General features: G+C 39.0%; 2 protein-coding genes across 5 annotated transcripts in view; both read left to right on the top strand.

Moving 5' to 3' along the window:
• The window catches only part of UEVLD (UEV and lactate/malate dehyrogenase domains), a 53,474-nt gene extending 35,753 nt beyond the window's left edge, over positions 1-17,721 (top strand). The window contains exons 8-12 of one of the 4 annotated variants that reach the window (XM_030330915.2): positions 1,252-1,422; positions 2,892-3,065; positions 9,457-9,520; positions 11,750-11,873; positions 14,613-17,721. In XM_030330915.2, coding sequence (XP_030186775.1) covers positions 1,252-1,422; positions 2,892-3,065; positions 9,457-9,520; positions 11,750-11,873; positions 14,613-14,780 — 701 coding nt within the window. In that variant the 3' untranslated portion in view covers positions 14,781-17,721. Of the gene's footprint in view, positions 1-1,251; positions 1,423-2,891; positions 3,066-9,456; positions 9,521-11,749; positions 11,874-14,612 lie in introns of those variants that run through there. The other 3 variants (XM_030330916.2, XM_030330918.1, XM_030330919.1) reach the window with 3 other exon arrangements.
• Positions 17,722-20,024: 2,303 nt separating this feature from the next.
• The window catches only part of TSG101 (tumor susceptibility 101), a 38,477-nt gene continuing 35,625 nt past the window's right edge, over positions 20,025-22,876 (top strand). Inside the window, exon 1 of the mRNA XM_030333135.2 lies at positions 20,025-20,196. Coding sequence (XP_030188995.1) covers positions 20,155-20,196 — 42 coding nt within the window. The 5' untranslated portion in view covers positions 20,025-20,154. The remainder of the gene's footprint in view (positions 20,197-22,876) is intronic.

Here is a 22,876-nt window from a genome sequence, read left to right as displayed (position 1 = left end):
GAGTAAATACATAGAAAGCTCTTAGAATAGTACCTGGCATATAGAAGTGGTCTGGAAGTGTTAACTATATACCTTCCAACTCTTGAGGTTTTGACTCATCACCAGGTATCTACTCTAAACACTAGAACAGGAATTCCAACAGGAATTCCAACAGGAATTATTTAAGAGTACTCATGAAGAACCATAATTAAAATCCAGGACTCAGCTTTTGGATCTCCTATCCCCACAACAGCATCAGAATAGGAACTAAACTTGGAAAGTACATTTCCCAGAGGATATATTGCACAAGTGTTTCCTTCTGAAACTGGTTTAGAGAGATGGCCGTAGGGACTTAATTAAGAATATAAACACTGGAATCTACTCCTTGTCTCCCTGGGGTGCTAATATTAATTTACAAATGTTGACTAATGCCATCTTATTTTTCTGTTGTCTCTGATGCTGATAAAGTCTGGCTGCTGTTTTGACATGTACTTAACTATAGAGCACATTGTGTAATAGAGAATGATGTAGTTGTAAAATTGCATGTTGTGTGCTTCAGGATCAGAGGAGCGAACTCTAGAGAACAGCTTTTCTTAAGTCGTAACAGTTGCTTACCTAGTCCCATTGAAAGAGGAACCTAAAACCAAGGATACTGGCTTCAGTATAAGGAAAAGTCTGTAAAAAATGAGCTAAGACATTTTACCTTGATTTAAAGATTTTCTGACCATTTTTTTCCTCTTTCGAGTAGAATCCTTCATAAGTAAAACAGATACAAGCAGAACTACTCTGCTTAGAGAGGTCAAAGTAAACAGCATGGAGCTGTGCCTACCAGCCTTCTTTCCACTTATTCCCACTCCTTCCACATGGCCTGTGAGTCACTGTCAAGGAACTCTAGGACTCCTAAACTCACAATTTAAAACTCAGTGACCTAATTGATTATAGGTTCATTTTGCCTATAGCACATTACTTATTTTTCGTAGGAAAGTTGTGCATTACAGAAAAAACTTAAGCCCTTGTTTTTAGCTTCTGAGTCCTGTACTTTATATTCTTTATCCCCCTTTGTTGTCTTTCTCCCTTTGGGATACACTCTTGCTCTTAATCACCTTTCTGGAAGCAAACCTCAGCACTCTGTATATTTCTATGGATATGGATTGATCTGGAGGCAAATATACCTAAAGGCTCTCCACTTGTAGAAAAGAATCAGAAAAACAAGAACAAGAACTTGACGAAAACCTAGATCTTGAGCTCAGACTGTTTCTTTTTATTCATTAGATTTGTCTGCCTCTGCTCATTCCAAGGTGGTGATCTTCACAGTCAACTCTTTGGGTAGTTCTCAGTCCTACCTTGATGTGGTACAAAGCAATGTGGATATGTTCAGAGCCCTTGTCCCAGCTCTGGGACACTATAGTCAACATGGTATCCTGCTTGTTGCATCTCAACCAGGTAAATAGTTTTATTTTTAATTAGTCTGATGGTCCAGTGTATCAATATAATTGCCAGTACTGATAAAAGTCATAAAACTAGATTATAAAAGGGCAGCTAGACTATTCAAATTGCTCTTATACCGAACAATACGGTACGTCCGTATCCGGTCAACCAGCTACTTCTTATGACTGGCATTAACTAGAAGCTTTTACCTGAACGATTTTTTGTGACAGATCACCATCATTCTGTTCCAGGTTGTTGGCCATGGCTCCTTCAGTGAGAAAATGGTTAAACACCAAAGAGAAAAATGCAGTGGCTTATATGAAAGATATTTTGTTAATTCTAAAGTGTTGTAAAATGCTAGTGGGCGTGCCACTGTGTTTCTAACTTTTTGTATAGTACAAAGTGTTTTGGGAACTGGTTTACTAAGAAAAGGAAATATTATCAAAGAATTGGGTGGTATCGAACTCAAATTGGTGAACAGAGTTTCTTAATATTCCTAGTATAAGGGTATGGTGTACATTTTGATTGTTTTTCTGTAGTAATTGTTTGAGAGACACTAGTCTCTTTAATTCCTGACATCCCTTTGGCATGGCAGAAAAAAGTAGTTGTGTTTTTGCTTGTTCATAATGTTGCACTGCATAGTGGGAGTATATGATCATTATTTTAATTTAAAAATAGAAATTCACCTTAAGATAGATATAAAAGAGCAGCGCCTAGGTGGCTCAGGGGGTTGAACATCTGACTCTTGGTTTTGGCTCGGGTCATGATCTTGTGATTTGTGAGTTTAAGTCTCGCATTGGGCTCCATGCTGGCGGCATGAGGCCTGCTTGGGATTCTCTCTCCCTCTCCTCTCTGCCCCTTCCCTGCTCACGCTCTCTTTCTCTCTCAAAAATAAACAAACATTAAAAAAAAATTTTTTTTAAAGAAAGGAAAAAAAGATATAAAAGAGAACTTGATTGATGAAAAACAAACATTCTTTTCTGGCTTTCTATACCCAGTTTTCATCTTTCTTACTTAACTAGGAAAATATTTATTTTCCACTCTTAATTTATATTAAACAACAAAGTTATGTAAAATCATGTTGAAACCTGGTTAGTGTTTTTAATATACATTAAAAATGCCTCAAAGTGCATTTAGGACCTAAGAAAAATATGTAGAAGCTCTACTATGCTTATTAAAATAATAAATATTTTGGGGCACCTGGGTGGCTCAGTAGCATAAGCGTCCGACTTTAGCTCAGGTCATGATCTCGCAGTTCATGAGTTCAAGCCCTGTGTCGGGCTCTGTGCTAACAGCTCGGAGCCTGGAGCCTGCTTCTGATTCTGTGTTTCCCTCTCTCTGCCCCTCCCCTGCTCATGTTCTGTCTCTCTCTCAAAGAATAAATAAACATTAAAAAAGTTTTTAATAAATATTTTGTTTATGAGAACTAGACTAGAAGTGTATTTTAAAAATCTTTACATTTTCACCTTGTGTGCAATATTTAGTGGAAATCATGACTTACGTGACGTGGAAACTGAGTGCATTTCCTTCAAATCGAGTGATTGGAATTGGATGTAATCTGGATTCACAGAGATTACAGTACATTATTACAAATGTTTTGAAGGCACAAATGTCAGGAAAACAAGTATGGGTTATTGGTGAGCAGGGAGAAGACAAAGGTAAGAAATATATTTTAATTCGTTATATTGACAACCTAAGTCACCCGAGGCCATGATATTCAGATATATCTGAAGATTCCAGAATAGTTGCACTTACTTGGCTTTTGTTTTATAGGCCCTGTATTGTGAGTAGACTCTTCAAGTATGTCATTCTCATTTATTTACTTTTCTGTAAGTTTAAGATTAGTTTTATATTTTTTAGTTGAGTTTCAGAGTCCAGGATTAATTTGAAAGTTTCATTTTCTAGAGAGCCACGTTTAAAAAAACCCTAAAGCATATATAGAACTCTTTCCTTTATTCTCCCCACACTTCATTGTTGCTTATGTTTCCTAAGTTCAGACTTTCTTCCTAGGTACCACCCTCCCTGTCTGTTTTTCACCTTTTTAACAAGGGTTTTCACCCCTTCTTTATCTTTATGGCCTTTTTCACCAGCCACTTGTTCTCTTCCTACCACAAAAAGCATTCCATTCCTCAGACTGGAAAGCCCCTTTCCTATCCCAAAAGAATACTTTCCCTATTCAACTTGAGAATCTCTTCCTTTTACTCCTTTACTGTTTCCCTTAAGCTATAAAGTGAGGTTGGTCAGGTGACAGAAGTGCTCTTTATCCTCATTTTGTTCATTTTTATTTATTTAAACAACTATATAAGTGCCTGCTCTGTACTCACTACTGTATAGAATGTTAGTATGAAATAAAAGAGGCATAGAGCATGATCTCTTTCTTCATCATACTTAAAAATTATTCTAGAACGGTAAGAAAAATATTTACATGATATTTTAGCTAACAGTGAAAGCATAGGAAAGTATTTCATTAAGTGCCAGAATGAGTATTATAGACTTACAGTGCTTAGCTTATGAGTGAGCATTTAACCTGAATTGAAATGACTGGAGAAAATTCTGTACAGGCCGTTATTGAACTGGACTTTGAAAGAATGATTAGGATTTGAATAGAGAGCAAAGAGTGGGAAAGATATTCCAGGAATGGGAAATCAGAAGCAGACAAAGGCACATAGTATGTTAAGTATGGCATGTGCGTGGGATAAAAAAAAAAAAATCTAAACTAGATGTCGCAGAGAATTTCAACCAGATAAGCCTGGGTGAAATCACATTTTGGAGATCCTTGAATACCTGATTGAAGAGTTGGAAAGTGATTCTCAGGCAGAGGGAACGCATTAGAGGTATTTGAGCATGAGAGTGATATGTTGAAAAGGTAATTTGGGGGCAGTTAATCATTGCTTCATCATTTAAATGACATTACTATTGTTACTATTGCTTTATTTAGCATGTAGGTCCTATGGGGTAGAGCACAATGTGAAAAAGAACTTCTCTGCCTATGAGGAGGTGATCTTTTAACTGGAGATCTAGAAAAAGACCATGCACACTAAAAGTTAAATGAGAGTCAGTCCACAGTGCCACAAAGCAAATCACCTTCTCAAAACTATTTCCTTAGAATTTAAAGGTTCCTATGTGCTTTGATGTCATTAAAACAAAATATTAACAGTGGTTAAAACTGGCTTAAAGGTAACTTTTAAAAATTTGTATTTGTCAGTGTTTTCTAATTTTGTCACTATGGATATATAGTACTTGTATAATTTTTGAGAAAATTTTAGTAAAATACAAAAGTATTTAAATTTGTGTAAATTGGTACTGGCTACCTAGAAAATTCAATACTAGAAAGAGTCAGGTTGTAGAATAAACCTTTACAAAACCCAACACTGTGATTGAGTAGAATGACTTTTCAAGTTCAAAATGCTCCCTGACACTAAACGCTAATCAATAGGATCCTGGAAAAGGATAGCAAGCAAAAACTTGGGGCAGATGACTTAGAGTAATGAATCTCCAGGGCTGCAAACAAACCTGAGACCCCATATTTTACTCAGTAGTACCATTTGAGTTCTGGGCCATGCTTATGTCTTGCTTCTCTGATTCTTGCAGATCTCCCAGTTTAGTTTGCTATTTCCCCTCTTGTCTACCCTGTAAATATGATGCCAAGTTAATAATGATATTAGCCAAAATTGTACTATATGCTTTCATGTGTTAATTCAGTCTTGCTAAATCATACTCCTCTTTTCAAAAACTTTCACTGGCTTCCTCTGACCAAACTATTAAATTCCTTTGCTTGGCATTCAGGATGTCCCAAAATCTAGCCCTAATCTTCTTTCCCAATTATAATTAAGGATGTAGTAATATTATTTGAGAGCTGGAAGGGACCTAACGGATCACTGATTACATTTTGTTTTAGGGACCCAGCAATGGATACAGGGATGGTAAGAGTGACTTGCCCAAGAGCCTATAGTTTTAGGGTCAAAGAAGGGCTAAAACCCAGGTGTTGTGCCTCCCAGCCCCACCCCACAGCTTTGCTTCAGCCCCAGGGAACTTTGCCCTCTTCCCCTCTCTCCACATACTCAAATCTCATCCTTTGAGGTCTAGGTCAAGCCCTCCTTACTCACACTGTGAAGCCTTTCCTTAGACCTTGTTTTACATTGTGAACCCTTTCCTGATCACATCACTCCACAGTGATTTCTTCACCCCTTTGTGCTAAATCTGTTGCTAGCTATATGGTAATTAACCATATAACCAATAAACGTGATGTTTATTCTTTTGTTAAACTGCTGTTTATTCTGATCCAATTTGAGCATTTTGTGTGCATATGTTCTTATTGAAAATGTAAATTATTAAGCTGTTCTTTTAGTTGAAAAAGTCATACAGTCACATTACAAAAATTAAATAGTACAAAAAGATCTATGCAGTAAAAAATAAGTCTCCCTTTGATGCCAGATACTCAGGCTCTCTCCCTAGATTCAGTCACAGTTACCAGTCTCTTATGTAGCCTTCCAGAAATGTTCTGTGCATAGATAAGCACATGTCTGAAATAGACATACATCATCCTGCACCTTGCCCTTTTATTTATTGACATGACGTGGGAATGGTTGCCTAATGACATATATAGATCTCACTCATTCTTTTAAACTACTGGATATGTCAAAATTTATTTAGCCAGTTTCCCTAATAAGTTACAATTTTTTAATGAGTAAAAATATTTCACAATATGGTTATATCAATATTTCAAATTGTAAAGAGAAAATAAAGGATAGTGCAACTTGATAAATAAGCCGAAGGCACAGTGCTGTCTGCTGTTGGAGCTATACAGATGTGTAAGAACCTGACTATATCTTTAGGAAGCTTAGATCTAACACAGAAAATGACTATAATGAAAGGCAGCATTAACTTGCTATGAGAGAAATCCAAGGGAAATAAGATAAAAATACAAGGAAGGGATATGGTAATTCTGTGTTGAACCTCAAATGGGAACAAGAGGTAGAGGGATGTAGGTACACATGCATTAGGATCACTAAAATATAATATTTTGTACTATTTGGCATGTATAAAAAAATACATATGTGTGTTAAAGCATAATAGTAGAATATTCATGAATCTGTGCTCAATTAAGAACATTACCAATATGATTGAAGCTACCAATGTTCTCCCCAACCCATCTCCCTGTGTCCCGTCTAGACACCACCATCAAATCACTTTTTATCCTGTCTTGTATTTTGTTTCAGAGATAGATATATCCATAATAGGTATACTTACCTTGGCATTGAAGCCAGAAATGGATAGAGGCTCCCTCTGCTGGTGTCATGTGTAGACATCAACTGGTTATATTTTTGCATAAGTGGCATCACCACAATAATAGCAATTATAATTTATTGAAAGCCTACTATCTGTATTAAATATGTTGTGTATCTCATTAAAATTTACAAACACTCTGTAAAGGAGATGGGGGTTTTCCAAATTTATGGATGAGCAAGCTTAAGACAATGAAGTTAAGTTATTTGCCCAAGATTACATATCTAGTAAGATTTGCACCCTGGTCTGACTTCAGAGCTGTGCTTTTTCTTTGCTGTGACTTAATTAGATAATTTATCTAAAGCATTTAGTACAGTATCTGGCATAGTGTAAACACTCAGTAAATGGTAGTTTCTGTTACAGCAATCGACAAGACAGTGATGAATAGAAAATTGGCAAAAGGACACGTAAAACTACTCTTTGAAGTAAAGCAGCATTAGGATTTGGAAACAGTTGTAAGATGACAGGTGTGCAAATAAAATGAATTCTCTTTAAGTATTTCAGAGGTAAATGGCAGCTATAGCCTGGGGAAAGAATCCCATGACATACAAAACTCTTTAGGATCAGTTTCTTGCTTCCCTTGCCAGTTTCATCTTCCACCATTCTGCCAGGCCTTCTATGCTAGTCAGGTGGTCAGTCTACAGTTTCCTAAATGATTTGTACACTCTCATGCCTCCTTGCTTTTGCACCTGATTCTTCCTTCCATTCTAACCTGAACTTGGCTAACTCCTACTTACCCTTTCAGTCTGGGCTTGAGTGCCACCTCTCCCAGGAAGGCTTCCCTAATTCTCCAGGTTAAGTAAGTTCATGCCTCTGTTATAACCATTATCACATTATGTTATAACTGCATATTTACCTGTCTGTTTATTCCAGCAGACTATAAAAGCTCCTTGACCTTGGCATGGACTCAATAAAAGTGTTTTGAAAGGAATGAATGATGTTGATACTATCTTGTGACCAAAGATCATTCATATTATGCACCCCCCCAAATTAGATAGTCAGCAGAAATATGCTTTGGAGCTATTTTCAGCTATGATATTAACATCATATGTAAACTGTAAATAACTCCTTCAAATGATGATTAATCTGAGGGTTGGACCTCAGAACAGACTATTAGGTCATCTGCTTTGGTCATCTGTCTTACACAAGGGAAAGAGTCATCCCATGGTCACTGTTCATTAAAATTTGGGGACCAGAGGATTGCTGTTCTTAAGGAATGGAGCCAGAAAGATCAGGATTGATTAGTTACAATATTTGAAAGGGCTCCCTAAAATAGGCTGAACATATATTTAGGAAGTTTGAAGGACTGGGCAGTAAATGAGCAAAAAAAAAGTCCATCTGAACTTAATTGAAAATTCTAATAACTGTGTCATAAGCAAAGTTGAACATAGTGAAGCTCTCCCCTTCTCTCCATTCTTTCCTTACGGCTCTTATAAGTCAGGGCTTAGAGAGGAAAGAATGTGATACTCACTCTCTCTCTCTCCCTCTCTCATAATTAAATTTCAGATTTTTTGTGTCCTTTCTGAGTCTTCTCTTATTCCTCCCTTGCCCCTTTTTTTCATCTCATGCTGAATGTTGAAGTACACCATTTACAGATATTTCCCCAATTTTCTACCTATTGTGAATATACCAATAATGCACAACAATTTTTTAGAAAAAAATTCACATATAACCATTCTGTCCAAGTAAAACATTTTTTTAAAATCCCTTAATCTGTCCACATATATTTGTATTTTTCATGTAACAAATTTTGGTTTTGCTTTTTTTTTAACATAAAAACTTTTAAACTTTTCCGTAGTTTTCGATTTTTTTTTTTTTATTTTTTTTCGTAGTTTTCGATTTAACTGTTGCAAGTATGCTTTCTTCTTTGTTATAATAATGGATTGTGCGTGAAGTCGGTTCTGCATCATCTCCTGTGTATTCTTTACTGTGGTAAAAATGTGTGAGAGGAAACAAAAGAACACATGGTCCCTACCCCCTGCAAGCTTATAATGAGCTTGAAGAAGAGTCGATTACATAGGGTGTCCTTTGTTGCTGACCTGTCGCTAAATGGCCTAATTTTGAATGCAGTTTAGAAGACTTGTATCTTAAACATAGTCTTATATATTCAAATGTATTTTTGTTTTGCCTACCCAAGTACAGATTTGTATCAAATAATTGTCTTCACGCACGTGAGAAATAGATGACCATTAGAAGGGGTTTCAAAATGCTTCTGGCAATTTCTATTTAATATTAAAATGTGGTGTAAATAGTTCATGTGCACAGTTTTGAATTTTTGAATCGTTTTTGTAAATGCTATAGTGGGATGAAATGGTAGCTGAAAAGGTCCTCTTAGCAAATAGGACCCTGCTTCTCTAACAGCTGTGGAAGCCTAGCCAAAATAGGTGACTGAATTATTCCTCACCTGGTGAACGAAATGAATCTCCGTGTTATTTCCAAGTGGAGCAAATGCCAAGTGCTTTCAGTGCAGCCTGCTGAGAAAAGAAAGCTTTCTGCTTGGACAGTACACTGCCCTTGTAGAACCAGGGTTGATGAGAGAGCACAGGTGAGGAGGCCGCAGATAGGCTCAGGGGATCACGTCTTTTGGAGGATTGCAGGCCCCAAGCACTTGGCACAGTAAGCCCAGTGGAAAACTATTGCTAGAAAGGGGGAAAGCGTTTCAAGTTGAATACAGATACCCTTGACTGCAAATGATCATTTATGACATCTTAGTCCTAAGGGAGTTGTTGGCAAAGTACAATTAATTTTTCCTTTAATTTTTAGTGCCCACATGGGGTGGCCAAGAAGAAGTGATGAGTCATAACTCTCAAGTGCAGTTGTCCAACAGGTAACACTGAGCATCAATCTGCATTTACCCAACCGAAAATCACACACTTCGTAGCTCCCATGATAACAACTGTGTACACAGCATTGCTTTACCAGTCTTCCTCAAACAAAACTAGCTAGTATGGACAACTCTAAAGTACAAAGGAGCAGTGCTTTCCCCTCTTTGATTTCTTATCTGAAAGTAGATCTAAGAGTGCTTTGCAAACTTTATTTCGGATATTCAGTGGACACATACAGGGTGGAAGAGGTTTCCTATTTGTAGTCAGTGATTTCCTACTTTGATATGTCAACATCTGAGGATATTAAGAATTTTCTTAATATAGGGATGCCTGGGTGGCTCAGTTGGTTAAGCAGCTGACTTCGGCTCAGGTCATGATCTCGTGAGTCGTGGGTTTTAGCCCCGTGTCAGCTGGGAGCCCAGACGGAGGCTGCTTTGGATTCTGTGTCTTCCTCTCTCTCCTCTCTCTCCCTCTCTCTCTCTCTCTCTCTCTCTCTCACTCTCTCTCTTTCTCTCTCTGTTTCTCTCACTCTCAAAAATAAACATTAAAAAAAGAATTTTCTTAATGTAGAATTTGTCCATACCACTTAAAATTAACATGTGTTAATTGGGAACTAGTCTAATATGAGTGGATAAGCCATATTATAGGTTCAGGCAAAAACAAAAGTGTAATGCATAGATCCTTGTATTTTTGCCTTAGATCAGACACCTTCCAAGGTCCATGCCTTACAGGTTGTACTCCACACACCACGTATTGTATTTTTTAAGTAGGCTCCACACCCAGCGTGGAGCCCAATGCGGGGCTCAAACTCATGACCCTGAGATCAAGACCTGATCTGAGATCGAATCAGATGCTTAACCAAGTGAGCCACCAGGTGCCCCATGCACCATGTATTTTTATGCCATCTGTTTTCCCATCATCACATAATCACATACATTTCTGCAGTTTGAATGGTGTAGACTTTTAGCTTTAAAAAGTTTTTTTTAATGTCTATATTTGAGAGAGAGTGAGCGGGTGCATAGGAGAGGCAGAGAGAGAGAGGGAGACAGAGGCTCTGAAGTGGGCTCCTGAGAGCCCGATGTAGGGCTCAAAGCCATGAACCATGAAACCGGGACCTGAGCTGAAGTTGGATGCTCAACCTACTGAGCCAGCCAGCCGCCCCAAGACTTTTAGGTTTCTAAACCTTCAGCTTAAGGTTTTTAGACTGTCACAACTGGAAAGAGTATTCTCCTACTGAGAAGAGTAGTGTACTGTATAATCCATTCTAATCTGATTCTCTACCTAATCCTGCATATGTAAGGAAGAAATTATAAAAGGAAGAAATTCAAACATGTTTATTTAACGTAAATCATTTTTTATTTTTTACATAGAGAATGTTTGCTATTATAAAACTTCAAATACTGCAGATATCTATAAAGTAGAAAGCGAAAAGCTGGGAGTATCCCATTCTTCAGAGACAACTGTTGTTAACAGTTTAGTGTCCAGGTGTCCAAACATTTTTCCAGTGCTTATGCAAACTATCATTATTATTTTTATTACTTGCATAATGATAAGTTTATGCTATTCATATTATCTTGCAACTTGCTTCATTTCCTTAATAATAAATCTTGGAAATGTTTCCATATTGGTCATATAAATCTACTTTATTCCTCTTCAGGGCTATACAGTACTACATTTGGATAGTGATTTATTTAACGAGTGCTCTTTTGATGAGTTGTTTCCAGAGTTTTTTTCTGTCTCATCCAAGACAAACATGCATATATTTGCATACTTGAGCATGTTGCAGTGGAATAAAATCCCTGAAGGGGAATTTCTAGATCAGTTGTTACTAAATCTTCCTCCTAAAAGACTGTATCACTCAACTGCAGTTAAGAGAATGCCTGTTTCTCTGAAGCTTCTCCAAAAGTAGGTATCAATCTTCTTAAATTTGCCAATTTTGATAGGCAATAGTGGTGTATTGTTCTAACTCGTATGTAGTTGAATATTGGTAGAGGTGAGCTTCTTTCTATGTTATTAGGCCATTTGTATTTTCTCTCTGTGAACTACCTTCCTGACATTTTAAGAAAAATTTAGTCATTAGATTATCTGTAGGCTTTCCTAACAATTGCTGTAGAAGTCTTATTTCTGAATAAAAATACATCTAATTAAGACCTTAAACAATGTAAAACTGTGCATATTTGTGCATTTTCTGAGATTTACTTATTTTTTATTTTTATTTTTTGACAACCTAGAGCCATGGAGGTGTTACGGGTAAAAGGTCAAAGATCCTGGTCTGTTGGACTATCAGTGGCTGACCTGGTTGACAGTATTGTAAATGATAAAAAGAAAGTACATTCTGTATCAATTTTAGCAAAGGTAATTGCTGTTTTTATACTCTACATATGTTAGACTTTTATATTATTAATATAAATTCAGAAAAAGTGCTGCTCAGACTGTATCCCAGGTGTCTTCAATGTCATTAGCTTTTAGGGTAACACACTGGAAGAGACAGTTTGGTCTCAACTCTATCTGCTTGGTTATGGGAAGTCTGGATTTCTACCAGGTTGCCCCTCACCCCCATGTAATTTTGGAGAAGCCTCAAGAAACCTTTATATATTCCATAAAGCTCTTCTGGTTCTTCTGGTAAAGTCATTTATCACCTCAGCCAGCCATGTCACCCCAGACTGATGTGCTAACTAGTTTTAGCTGGTTGGCAGTCTGCTTCTCCAGTTCACTTTGTCCTTTACCACTTTATCCCAAGAATAAAGTCCCTAAAGCACAGCTAAGACAAGGCACAAATGCTTAACCAATTTTCTTGAAAACTTCAGAATATCAGGATGAAAATAAAACATGGAAAGGAAAACTTAAAACAGGTTACTGTATTTGACTGGGCCCCTCCCCAGGGAATCCACTCTGACCATCTTTTTTCTTGGCCCACAGCCTGCTACCCATATGGCAGGGGCCTAGCTTATCTCCACACAAAGTGGCTGTCTCTGACCAGCTTCCTCCTATTTCACACAAATTTTCTGAAACAACGAGTTTAGAAATTAAATAATGAAAGCTTCTGAAGGAAATTGAAGAAGATACAAAGAAATGGAAAACATTCCATGCTCATGGATTGGAAGAATAAATATTGTTAAAATGTCAATACTACCCAAAGCGATCTACACATTCAATGCAATCCCAATCAAAGTTGCACCAGCATTCTTTTCAAAGCTAGAACAAGTCATCCTAAAATTTGTATGGAACCACAAAAGACCCCGAATAGCCAAAGTAATATTGAAGAAGAAGACCAAAGTGGGAGGCATCACAATCTCAGACTTTAGCCTCTACTACAAAGCTGTAATCATCAAGACAGTATGGTATTGGCACAAAAGCAGACATATAGACCAATGGAACAGAATAGAGACTCCAGAATTGGACCCACAAATATATGGCCAACTAATCTTTGACAGAGCAGGAAAGAATATCCAATGGAAAAAAGACAGTCTCTAACAAATGGTGCTGGGAGAACTGGACAGCAACATGCAAAAGAATGAAACTAGACCACTTTCTTACACCATTCACAAAAATAAACTCAAAATGGATGAAGGACCTGAATGTGAGACAGGAAACCATCAAAACCCTAGAGGAGAAAGGAGGAAAAAACCTCTCTGACCTCAGCTGCAGCAATTTCTTACTTGACACACCTCCACAGGCAAGGGAATTAAAAGCAAAAATGAACTATTGGGACCTCATGAAGATAAAAAGCTTCTACACTGCAAAGGAAACAATCAACAAAACTAAAAGGCAACCGACAGAATGGGAAAAGATAATTGCAAATGACATAACAGATAAAGGGCTAGTATCCAAAATCTATAAAGAACTCATCAAACTCTACACCCCAAAAACAAATAATCCAGTGAAGAAATGGGCAGAAGACATGAATAGCCACTTTTCCAAAGAAGACATCCAGAAGGCCAACAGGCACATGAAAAGATGCTCAACGTCACTCCTCATCAGGGCAATACAAGTCAAAACCACACTGAGATACCACCTCATGCCAGTCAGAGTGGCTAAAGTCAACAAATCAGGAGACTATAGATGCTGGAGAGGATGTGGAAAAACAGGAACCCCGTTGCACTGTTGGTGGGAATGCAAACTGGTGCAGCCACTCTGGAAAAGTGTGGACATTCCTCAAGAAATTAAAAATAGACCTACCCTATGACCCAGCAATAGCACTGCTAGGAATTTACCCAAGGGATACAGGAGTACTGATGCATAGGGGCACTTGTACCCCAATGTTTATAGCAGCACTTTCAACAATAACCAAATTATGCAAACAGCCTAAATGTCCATCAACTGATGAATGGATAAAGAAGATGTGGTTTATATATGCAATGGAATACTACTTGGCAATGAGAAAGAATGAAATGTAGCCATTTGTCGCAACGTGGATGGAACTGGAGAGTGTTATGCTAAGTGAAATAAGGCAGAGAAAGACAGATACCCTATGTTTTCATTCATATGTGGATCCTGAGAAACTTAACAGAAGACCATGGGGGGAGGGGAATGGGGAAAAAAAAGTTAGAGAGGGAAGGAGGCAAACCATAAGAGATTTTTTTAAATGTTTTTATTTATTTAATGTTTTTATTTATTTAATGAGAGAGATTGACAAGTGTGAGCAGGGGAGGGACAGAGAGGGGAAGACACAGAATCTGAAGCAGGCTCCAGGCTCTGAGCTGTCAGCACAGAGCCCGACGTGGGGCTTGAACCCACGAACCGTGAGATCATGACCTGAGCCGAAGTCGGATGCTCAACCGACTCAGCCACCCAGATGCCCCAACCATAAGAGACTCTTAAATACTGAGAACAAACTGAGGGTTGATGGGGAGTGGAGGAGAGGGGAAAGTGGATAATGGGCATTGAGTAGGGCACCTGTTGGGATGAGCACTGGGTGTTGTATGGAAACCAATTTGACAATAAATTACATTTAAAAAAAATTAAATAATGAAAAAAGTTTTTAGAAGTTCAACTTGTACTGGAACTAGAAAAGCAAAGGAGCTATCCATATTTATATTAATTTTTTGCAGTGATTTAGCTCTATCATAATCCCTGGGTTTTTTTTCATTTCAGGGATATTATGATATAAACAATGAAGTGTTTTTAAGTTTGCCTTGCATCCTTGGATCCAGTGGAGTATCTGAAGTCATCCAAAGCACAGTGAGGGAAGATACAGCAACTGAGAAACTCCAAAGCAGTGCATCATCAATCCATGGTCTCCAACAACAGTTAAAACTTTGATCCTAAAGTACAGAGTTACCTGAAAGGAAAGGTCATTTAATTTTGCCAACACATACAGGGTTGAGAACTTCTGTATCTTATTAGTTACCCTTACAAACTGCTTGGTTAAGGTAGACGGTTTCCAGTTAGCGCTGTAATTTGAATCCTTAGGGAGTTAGATAAGGCGGGGGAAGAAATCTAATTTTCTTTGTCATTCTTGAGATATCTAAACTGTTCTTTAAATCTATAGAAGATGTAGACATTCATCTACAATCTACAACATGCATCATTTAAATTTATGGATCCTCATCTAAAAGCACATTCAGCACTTTGGGAATATTTTGAAAGTAATATACTTTTAAAAGAAAATTACTCTTTATTACAATAAACATGATAAGCTGAAGGTCCAGTATTGGTTTACAGAATCTGTGCTGGGTGTGCTTTCAAGAGATCCACAGCTTAAGGTATTGTTTCTTCTTTAAAATAAAATCGGTAGTAATAGGAAAGCATTTTGTTTTCCCTCTTTAAATTAATTAGCTACCCCTGGGTGTCTCAGTTGGTTAAGCCTCCAACTCTTGATTTCAGCTCAGGTCATGATCTCCCTGTTCATGAGATCAAGCCCCACATCAGGCTCTGTGTTGATGGTGCAGAGCCTGCTTGGGATTCTCTCTCCCTGCCTCTCTCTCTCAAAGTAAATTTTAAAACCTTAAAAAAAATTAACTAGCTACTGAAAAGTAAAAAAAAGAATTTTATGTGCATTTTAAAATATTAAAAGGGAAGGTAAAATTTTTAATATTTGAAGAAAAAGTGTAATTTCCAGTGGGACTGTCCTTTTTGAAATTTTCTATAACCTCTTCTTGGGATATATAATAGATCTCTAACATCTCAAAAACCAACTATACTGCTAGTAGCATAGAGAAATGTGTATTTAAAAAAATTTTTTTTAAGTTTATTTACTTTTGAGAGAGAAAGACCGAGCATGAGCAGGGTGGGGGCAGAGAGAGACAGAACCCAGAGCAGGCTCCAGGCTCCAAGCTGTCAGCACAGAACCCTACGCAGGGCTCAAACTCACAAACTGTGAGATCATGACCTGAGCCGAAGTTGGACGCTTAACCAACTGAGCCACCAAGGCGCCCCGAGAAATATGTATTTTTAGTGGAAACAGATTATGAGTAAACGCCAAGCAATTTAAGTTTGAAATATGAGGCTTTCCTGAAAACCATTAGTCGTAAGGGGAAGAGGATGGATGGACTGGCTATTCTGAGCAAATCCTTTAACCCCTCCTGAAGAAATGATTCAGAGCACATATGCCTTGGTGATGGGTCAGTAACTGTATCTTCGTATATGAAAGGTAGCATATTATTACAGACATAACACACAACTAATTAGTAACGACTAATACCCAACACATTTCAGGTAGTGTGATGAACATTTTATTATTTTATTGAATCCTAAAAATAATCCACTGAGGTTGGTTTTATCATTTTATAGAGGAGAAAATTGAGGTTTAGTGCCCAAGGTGTCACAGCCAAGAGGCACTTAAACACATAGCCTCTACTTTTTCTAAGCACTAGAAGGAAAAGCCTAACAGCCAAAATAGTTACCACAAGACCATAAAGCTGGGGTTCTATACACTATAGAAGGATTACTTCTATTCTCATGTAGAGGCTGACTTAATTTTTATTCCAACAGAGTTTTTTGAAAGATTGATTCCCTGACTTCCCATACTTGCCCTCAGCAAATAGCAGAGAGGAGTATACAATGAAATAGGCGTTCATTTAATCATTTATATAGTATTGCCTGGAAGCCTACAATACACCAGGCACCATACTGGGCACTGCAAATATAGTGGTGAGCAAACCTGGACTAGGTACAAGCCCTCATGGTCCATACAATCTAGTATGGGAGACATTGTAATCAAATCTCACAAATAAATGTACAATTGCAAGCGTAATAAGTACTGTGAAGAAATTCCCAGTGCTTTGAAAGCATATAATAGGCAAATCCAAAGCTGGTCGAGAGATAGGAGCCCAGTAGGGCAGACACATCCTAGTTAAAAAGAATCAAACTAATTCTGATTTAGTATAGTATTGAATGCTTATAACGATGAGCTTAAATCATAAAGATAAAGTGAAATTATACCCAGTGTCCCATGTTTAAGAATGTAGAAGAGTATTTAATATGTTTGGAAAGATTCCCACCAGAATTAACTGGGATATAAAACCTTGGATGTTTGAAGAGATAAGCATGAGTTCTGTGTAAGTTCACTACATGGGTAGATTATTTTGGTGTCGCTCTTAACAGTGTATTCTCACTATCCTTTTGCACAAAATAGGGAAGTAAGACTAAAAGAACCATTTGTTGTATTTTTTAAACTAGCCTTTTCTAATACCTGTGATCTATTTAGAAATTAGATAATTTCTACTATCTAATTTCTAATACCCTCTTGAACAACAACCTAACTGCAGGATACTGTATAATAGATCAATTACCAGGAGTTCACCATGTTAATTGCAAATTAAGGTCAATGCAATGCAACAAACAATTACTGAGCATCTACTGTTATTCCAAATACTGTGTTAGAATTTGAGTACTCAAAGTTGAATAATAGTCCTTGCCCGACAGAAGCCCTCCTTATAGAAATAATTCTGTCAGTTATTTCCTTAAGTGTTGACTATTAGCAGTTGTGTTGTAGGTTTCATATGTAAGTCAAGAAACGGTACCACCACATTACTTCGCTATGATTTGGTGATAACTGCCAGTCACGGTTGTGATATTAACGTTCACTTCTTAATTTTTCCAAAGTCATGCAGTGTCTTCTTACGATTTTTAGTGGGGCTTGGATTAAAATGCTTCTTTGATTTTATAGTACAGAGATTAATATTTTCCAGTTTACATTGTAGTTTTCCTCAAATATCAAGAACAATGAATAAAATAAACTTTGACTTTAAAATCACCCAAAGATGCCTGATTTATTGAGTGGAAGGAAATTTATGCAGATTGAGGAGAAAGTTTCTTTTATACACTTCATGCAGTACCCAGGATATTTAAGTGGCTTAAGTGCAAAATTAAGAGACTAGCTTTTGTTAATTGTTTTCCAACTTTTAAAAATTACTTTTAGCAAGAAAACTTTTTTTTTAACGTTTATTTATTATTGAGAGACAGAGCATGAGCATGAGCATGGGAGGGGCAGAGAGATGGAAGACACAGAATCCGAAGCAGGCTCCAGGCTCTGAGCTGTCAGCACAGAGCCCAATGTGGGGCCGGAACCCACAAACCGCAAGATCATGACCTGAGCAGAAGTCAGACGCTTAACCGACTGAGCCACCCAGGCACCCCTAACAAGAAAACTTTTTAAACAATGTTGTTACCTGCACCCTCCCAATTGATAAAGTGCAGTTACTTTGAGGGTACTCCTGAGTAAGCTATGGCTTTAAGACCACTTTGGAAACGACTTTGCTTTTAAGTGACATAAACGGTGCAGTGGAAGGATAGACTGCCCTATAATTTGGTTTGACTGGTGCTGTATGTTTAACTAACACATGGTGTCCATATCCAAAACAATAATACCTATTGGGATAGCCTGTGCATGTGTGTGTTGGCAGTAATTTAAAATGATACGTCCACATGGTTTCAGTTATGCCCTCTGTGTTTGTGACCTCACTTAGATGCCAATTTAGAAGAGAATTAAGGGTGCCTGGGTGGCTCAATCGGTTAAGCGTCCGGCTTAGCTCAGGTCAGGATCTCAAGGTTGGTGAGTTCCAGCCCTGCATTGGGCTCTGTGCTGACAGCTTGGAGCCTGGAGTCTACCTCAGATTCTGTGTGTGTCTCTCTCTGCCCCTCCCCGGCTCATACTCTGTCTCTCTCTCTCTCTCAAAAATAAACTGTAAAAAAAAAAAAATTAGAAGGGAGTTAATACCACAGCCTGTTCCTCACTGGCACTAAGCTAAAATCGTCCAAATTATCATACTTCATGTCACCAAACCCGAGCTTTAAAATAGCTTGAGAGGACAACAGGATTACTGGTGGGGTGTTGAGTGAGGGGATGGGCTAAATGGGTGATGGGCATTAAGGAGGGTACTTGTTGGGATGAGCACTGGGTGTTATGTGTAAATGATGAATCACTAAACTCTATTCCTGGTGCTCGCTTCGGCAGCACATATACTAAACTCTATTCCTGAAATCATTATTACACTATATGTTAACTAATATGGATTTAAATAAAAATAAATAATAAATAAATACCTTGAATGACACTGTGTGCTTATAAAACTGGTGGTGAGTGCAATAATGACTAATGTAAATGACTATGAAGAACGTTTATGGGTAGTAGAAATTCAGTTAAGATCAAGCACCTACTCTTGCTCTGTTCAAGGATGAGGATCTTAAGGTGAGCCTGGCCTCCAAGACTTGGGCTCTGACAGTGGCAGGCTAGTATGCAAATATAGTGCAAGGCAGAATGCGGCCTGTATTAGATTTATGCCTAGGCACAGAGTTCTGACTTGGCGGAATGGTTTCCCAGAGAAGAAATCACCGTCTGGGGGGCGCCTGGGTGCCTTAGTCGGTTGAGCCTCCGACTTCGGCTCAGGTCATGATCTCCCGGTTTGTGAGTTCGCGCCCAGTGTTGGGCTCCATGCTGACAGCTCGGAGCCTGCTTCGGATTCTGTGTGTCTCTCTGTGTGTCTCTCTCTCTGCCTCTGTCCCTCCCCCACTCACACTCTGTCTCTCTCTCCTTGAAAAATAAACATTAAAAAAGAAAAAAAGAAATCACCGTCTGGATTCCTGGGAAACCAGGGCTCTGCACTTTGCCCTTGTGAATGTAGTATGAAAGATTTTTAAGCTAACAAAACAAAAACCTGGTAATCAGAGAGGCCCTGGGCATCATGTAATGCTAGCCTCTCATCTCAGAGTTGGGGGAAAACTTTAGCCCCGATTGCAAGTGCACTTGCCTTCTATTCTCACAAGGGCAAGTTAGGCGCACGACAGTTTTAGGATTCCCAAAGCACGTGATTGATGGTCATTAACGCTCACTAGCAAAACCTTCCAACTTCCCCTCCCTGCACCTGCTCCCTTAGTCTAAGGCAACCGTGAAACACCTGATCTTATCCTGTCCCAGGGTTTCGACCCTCGCAACAGGTTTGTCCTGATCACTGGGACCCGACCCGACCTACCGAGCGGAGCCCATCAAGATACGAGTCGGAACCCACCCCACGCCCGGCCACCCGGAAGTGACGTCAGGGAAGCGGAAGAGCTGGCCTGGTGGCCGACTTCCTGTTGTTAGAGGCGGGGGGGTGGGGGGCTGGCTACTAGGTGTGTGATTGTGTGGGGCGGCCTGGGGCGGCCCCGGAGCGGCTGACCCTCTGCCTGCGGGGACGGGAGTCGCCAGGCGGCCGCCATGGCGGTGTCAGAGAGCCAGCTCAAAAAAATGGTGTCCAAGGTGAGTCCTCAGCGCGCCGGCCACCCGGCGCGCGCCCACCACTCCCCTCGGCGCCCGGCGGGGCCTGGCCGGACTCAGCCCAGAGTGCTTCCCCGGCCGGAGGCCCAGTGCCGTCCTCTGTCGCCTTTGCGGCCCCAAGATGCCTGTCGCCTTGTGCCAGAATCCCCGATACGTGGCCAGGGGAGGTTGGGGGGCGGCGACGGTCAACAAAGGCGCGGAACCGAGGCCGCCTGCCACCTGCCGCCCGCCCTCCTCTCTGCGGGTAGAGTTTAGAACAGTCTGTGGGGCAGTATAGTTTTCTTCCTAGTTTTTATAAACACAGAGAGGGGGTTGGACTTCATTCTCGGTCTGAGGCACTCCACTTCTGTCCCGGTGTAGGGATCCGTCAGTCTTCGCCCTTACGTCCCGGCCCCCAGAGATTGTGTCCTTTTCAGTTTTGTCTTTTTCACACAGCTCAGCACCCGACCCGCGGAGGTCAGGAACTGTTGATTGAATCGGTTCAATTATAAGTAAAAACGTCCAGAGAAGCCTAAATACCAGTACCTCACTACCTCGATGGAATAAATAGAATTCCATGACCGCCTCAGAGACTTTGATTTGCTGAGAATAACCGCCTTTAATGAATTGTAGGCTTCTTACAACGCGAACTTCTTTGCTTTGAACTTAATTTCTAATTTCACAGTTCAAGACCGGTGTATTTTTTTTTTAATTCTTAAAAAGTAGATAGACATTTTGTATTTTAAAGCCATGAATTATTTTGATAATTACTTTAAGTGTGGCACCTGATAACAGTGAACTGACTTCAGGTGGGGGTTTTTCTTTCGATTTACTAATTAGGAATAAGGTGTGTGTGAGGGGGTTGAGAGTTGACTCTTCTCCAGTTCAACGGGTTAGCTTTGGAGACTTTTGTCAAAGCAAGAATGGTAGGAATGGAAATAGTTTAAGCAGTTTTCATTATTAACAAAACTCACTATTATGTATAAATTTATTTCTTTGAAAAATGTACTATTCCTCCCCAGTAAAACAGTCCCCATAGCCATTGGTTGAAGAGCAAATAACCTGTAAAGAGAAAGTTTTGGTTTTCAAAATAAAATTTCTCTTGGTTGTCTAATATCTTCTAGGCTTCTTGATTTTCTTTTGATAGTTCTCCTTAATTGCAGAGGACATTTGGGGGAACCCTAGTAGATTATGGCCCAGGTCTATGTTGAAAACATTTATACGTTACTTTAAAAGACAATACATTGTTTTACATACGATGTAACTGAAAAGTATTCATTCCATGTCATTTTTGATGTTTAAATTGCTAGCATAGTCATTAAAGTCACTTATATTCCTTAGCCTGTATCTAGAAATATATAAGGACAAGAATGTTCAAATAATGGTTTTGGATTTTAAAAACCATGATGAATCAAGTTTCCTAAACTTCCTGCAGAGGGACCTGCCTTCAAAGACAGAGGCAGAGCATCTTTAGAATATATTTTGTATCTCCACCTGTCTCCCCCTCCGTCCTCCTCCTTTTTTCCCTAAGAACAAAAAAAGGACATAGAGAAGAGGTGGGAGAGGACATTCTACCTAACTTCTGGTTCTTGGCCTAATATCTGAAAAACTGAGTCTCCTACAAGTGGTAATGTCAGTTCTGAGTATCAACTTCTTTTCTATCCAGCCTATGAATAGAGAAGTAGGAATAGTGAGTAGGATAATAAAAGTAGGGGCACCTGAGTAGCTCAGTCAGTTAAGCCTCTGACTTCAGCTCAGGTCATGATCTCATGGTTTGTGAGTTTGGGGCCACATCAGGCTCGGAGCTCACAGGGGAGCCTGCTTCGGATCCTCTGTCTCCCTGTCTCTGCCATTCCTCTGCTTGCTCTCTCTCTCTCAAAAATAAATAAACATTACAAGCTAATCATAAATGACTACATATTATATGATTCCATTTACATGAAACGTCCAGAATAGGCAAATTGATAGAAACAAAATAGCAGTTGTCTAAGGTGAATTGAGGGGGAGGGGGTAGTTATGAGGGAATGATTGCTAAAGGTACAAAAATGTTTTTTAATGTTTATTTTTGAGAGTGAGTGCAAGTGGGGGAGGGGCAGAGAGAGAGGGAGACAGGATTCCGAAGTGGCGCCAACAGCAGAGACCCGGATGCAGGGCTGAACTCACAAACCCTGAGACCATGGCCTGAGCTGAAATCAGGAGTTGGACGCTTACCCATCTGAGCCACCCACACGCCCCAGGGTACAAATTTCTTTTGGGGGTGATGAAAATATTCTAAAATTGTGGTTGCACAGCCCAGTACTGAAAACCATTGAACTTTGTATAATTCACATTAAATGTGTGAATTATAGGGTATGTATGTGAATTACTGATTATCTCAGTAAAGCTATTATCAACAGAAGGATGGGAGAGGGAATCTATAGATTAAAAGACACCTAAAAGACATCTAAACAAAATAGCAATGTATGGACTTTACCTGGATCTCTATTCAAACAAATATGACCGCGTCTTTGATAATATTAAGGAAACGGATTATTTTACTATAATAATAGTATTGTGGGTTTTTTAAAGTTTGTTTAAAGGTATACACAACTATTTATGGGTGACAGGATATGATGTTACAGTTTGCTGCAGAATGATAAAGGAGGAGGAAAAGGTGAATGAGGTGATAGGTTAAGATTGGTTG

This window comes from Lynx canadensis, chromosome D1 (genome assembly GCF_007474595.2).
Source record: "Lynx canadensis isolate LIC74 chromosome D1, mLynCan4.pri.v2, whole genome shotgun sequence".
In the NCBI taxonomy this organism is placed as follows: domain Eukaryota; kingdom Metazoa; phylum Chordata; class Mammalia; order Carnivora; family Felidae; genus Lynx; species Lynx canadensis.
This window is presented reverse-complemented; position numbering and strand designations above follow the sequence as displayed.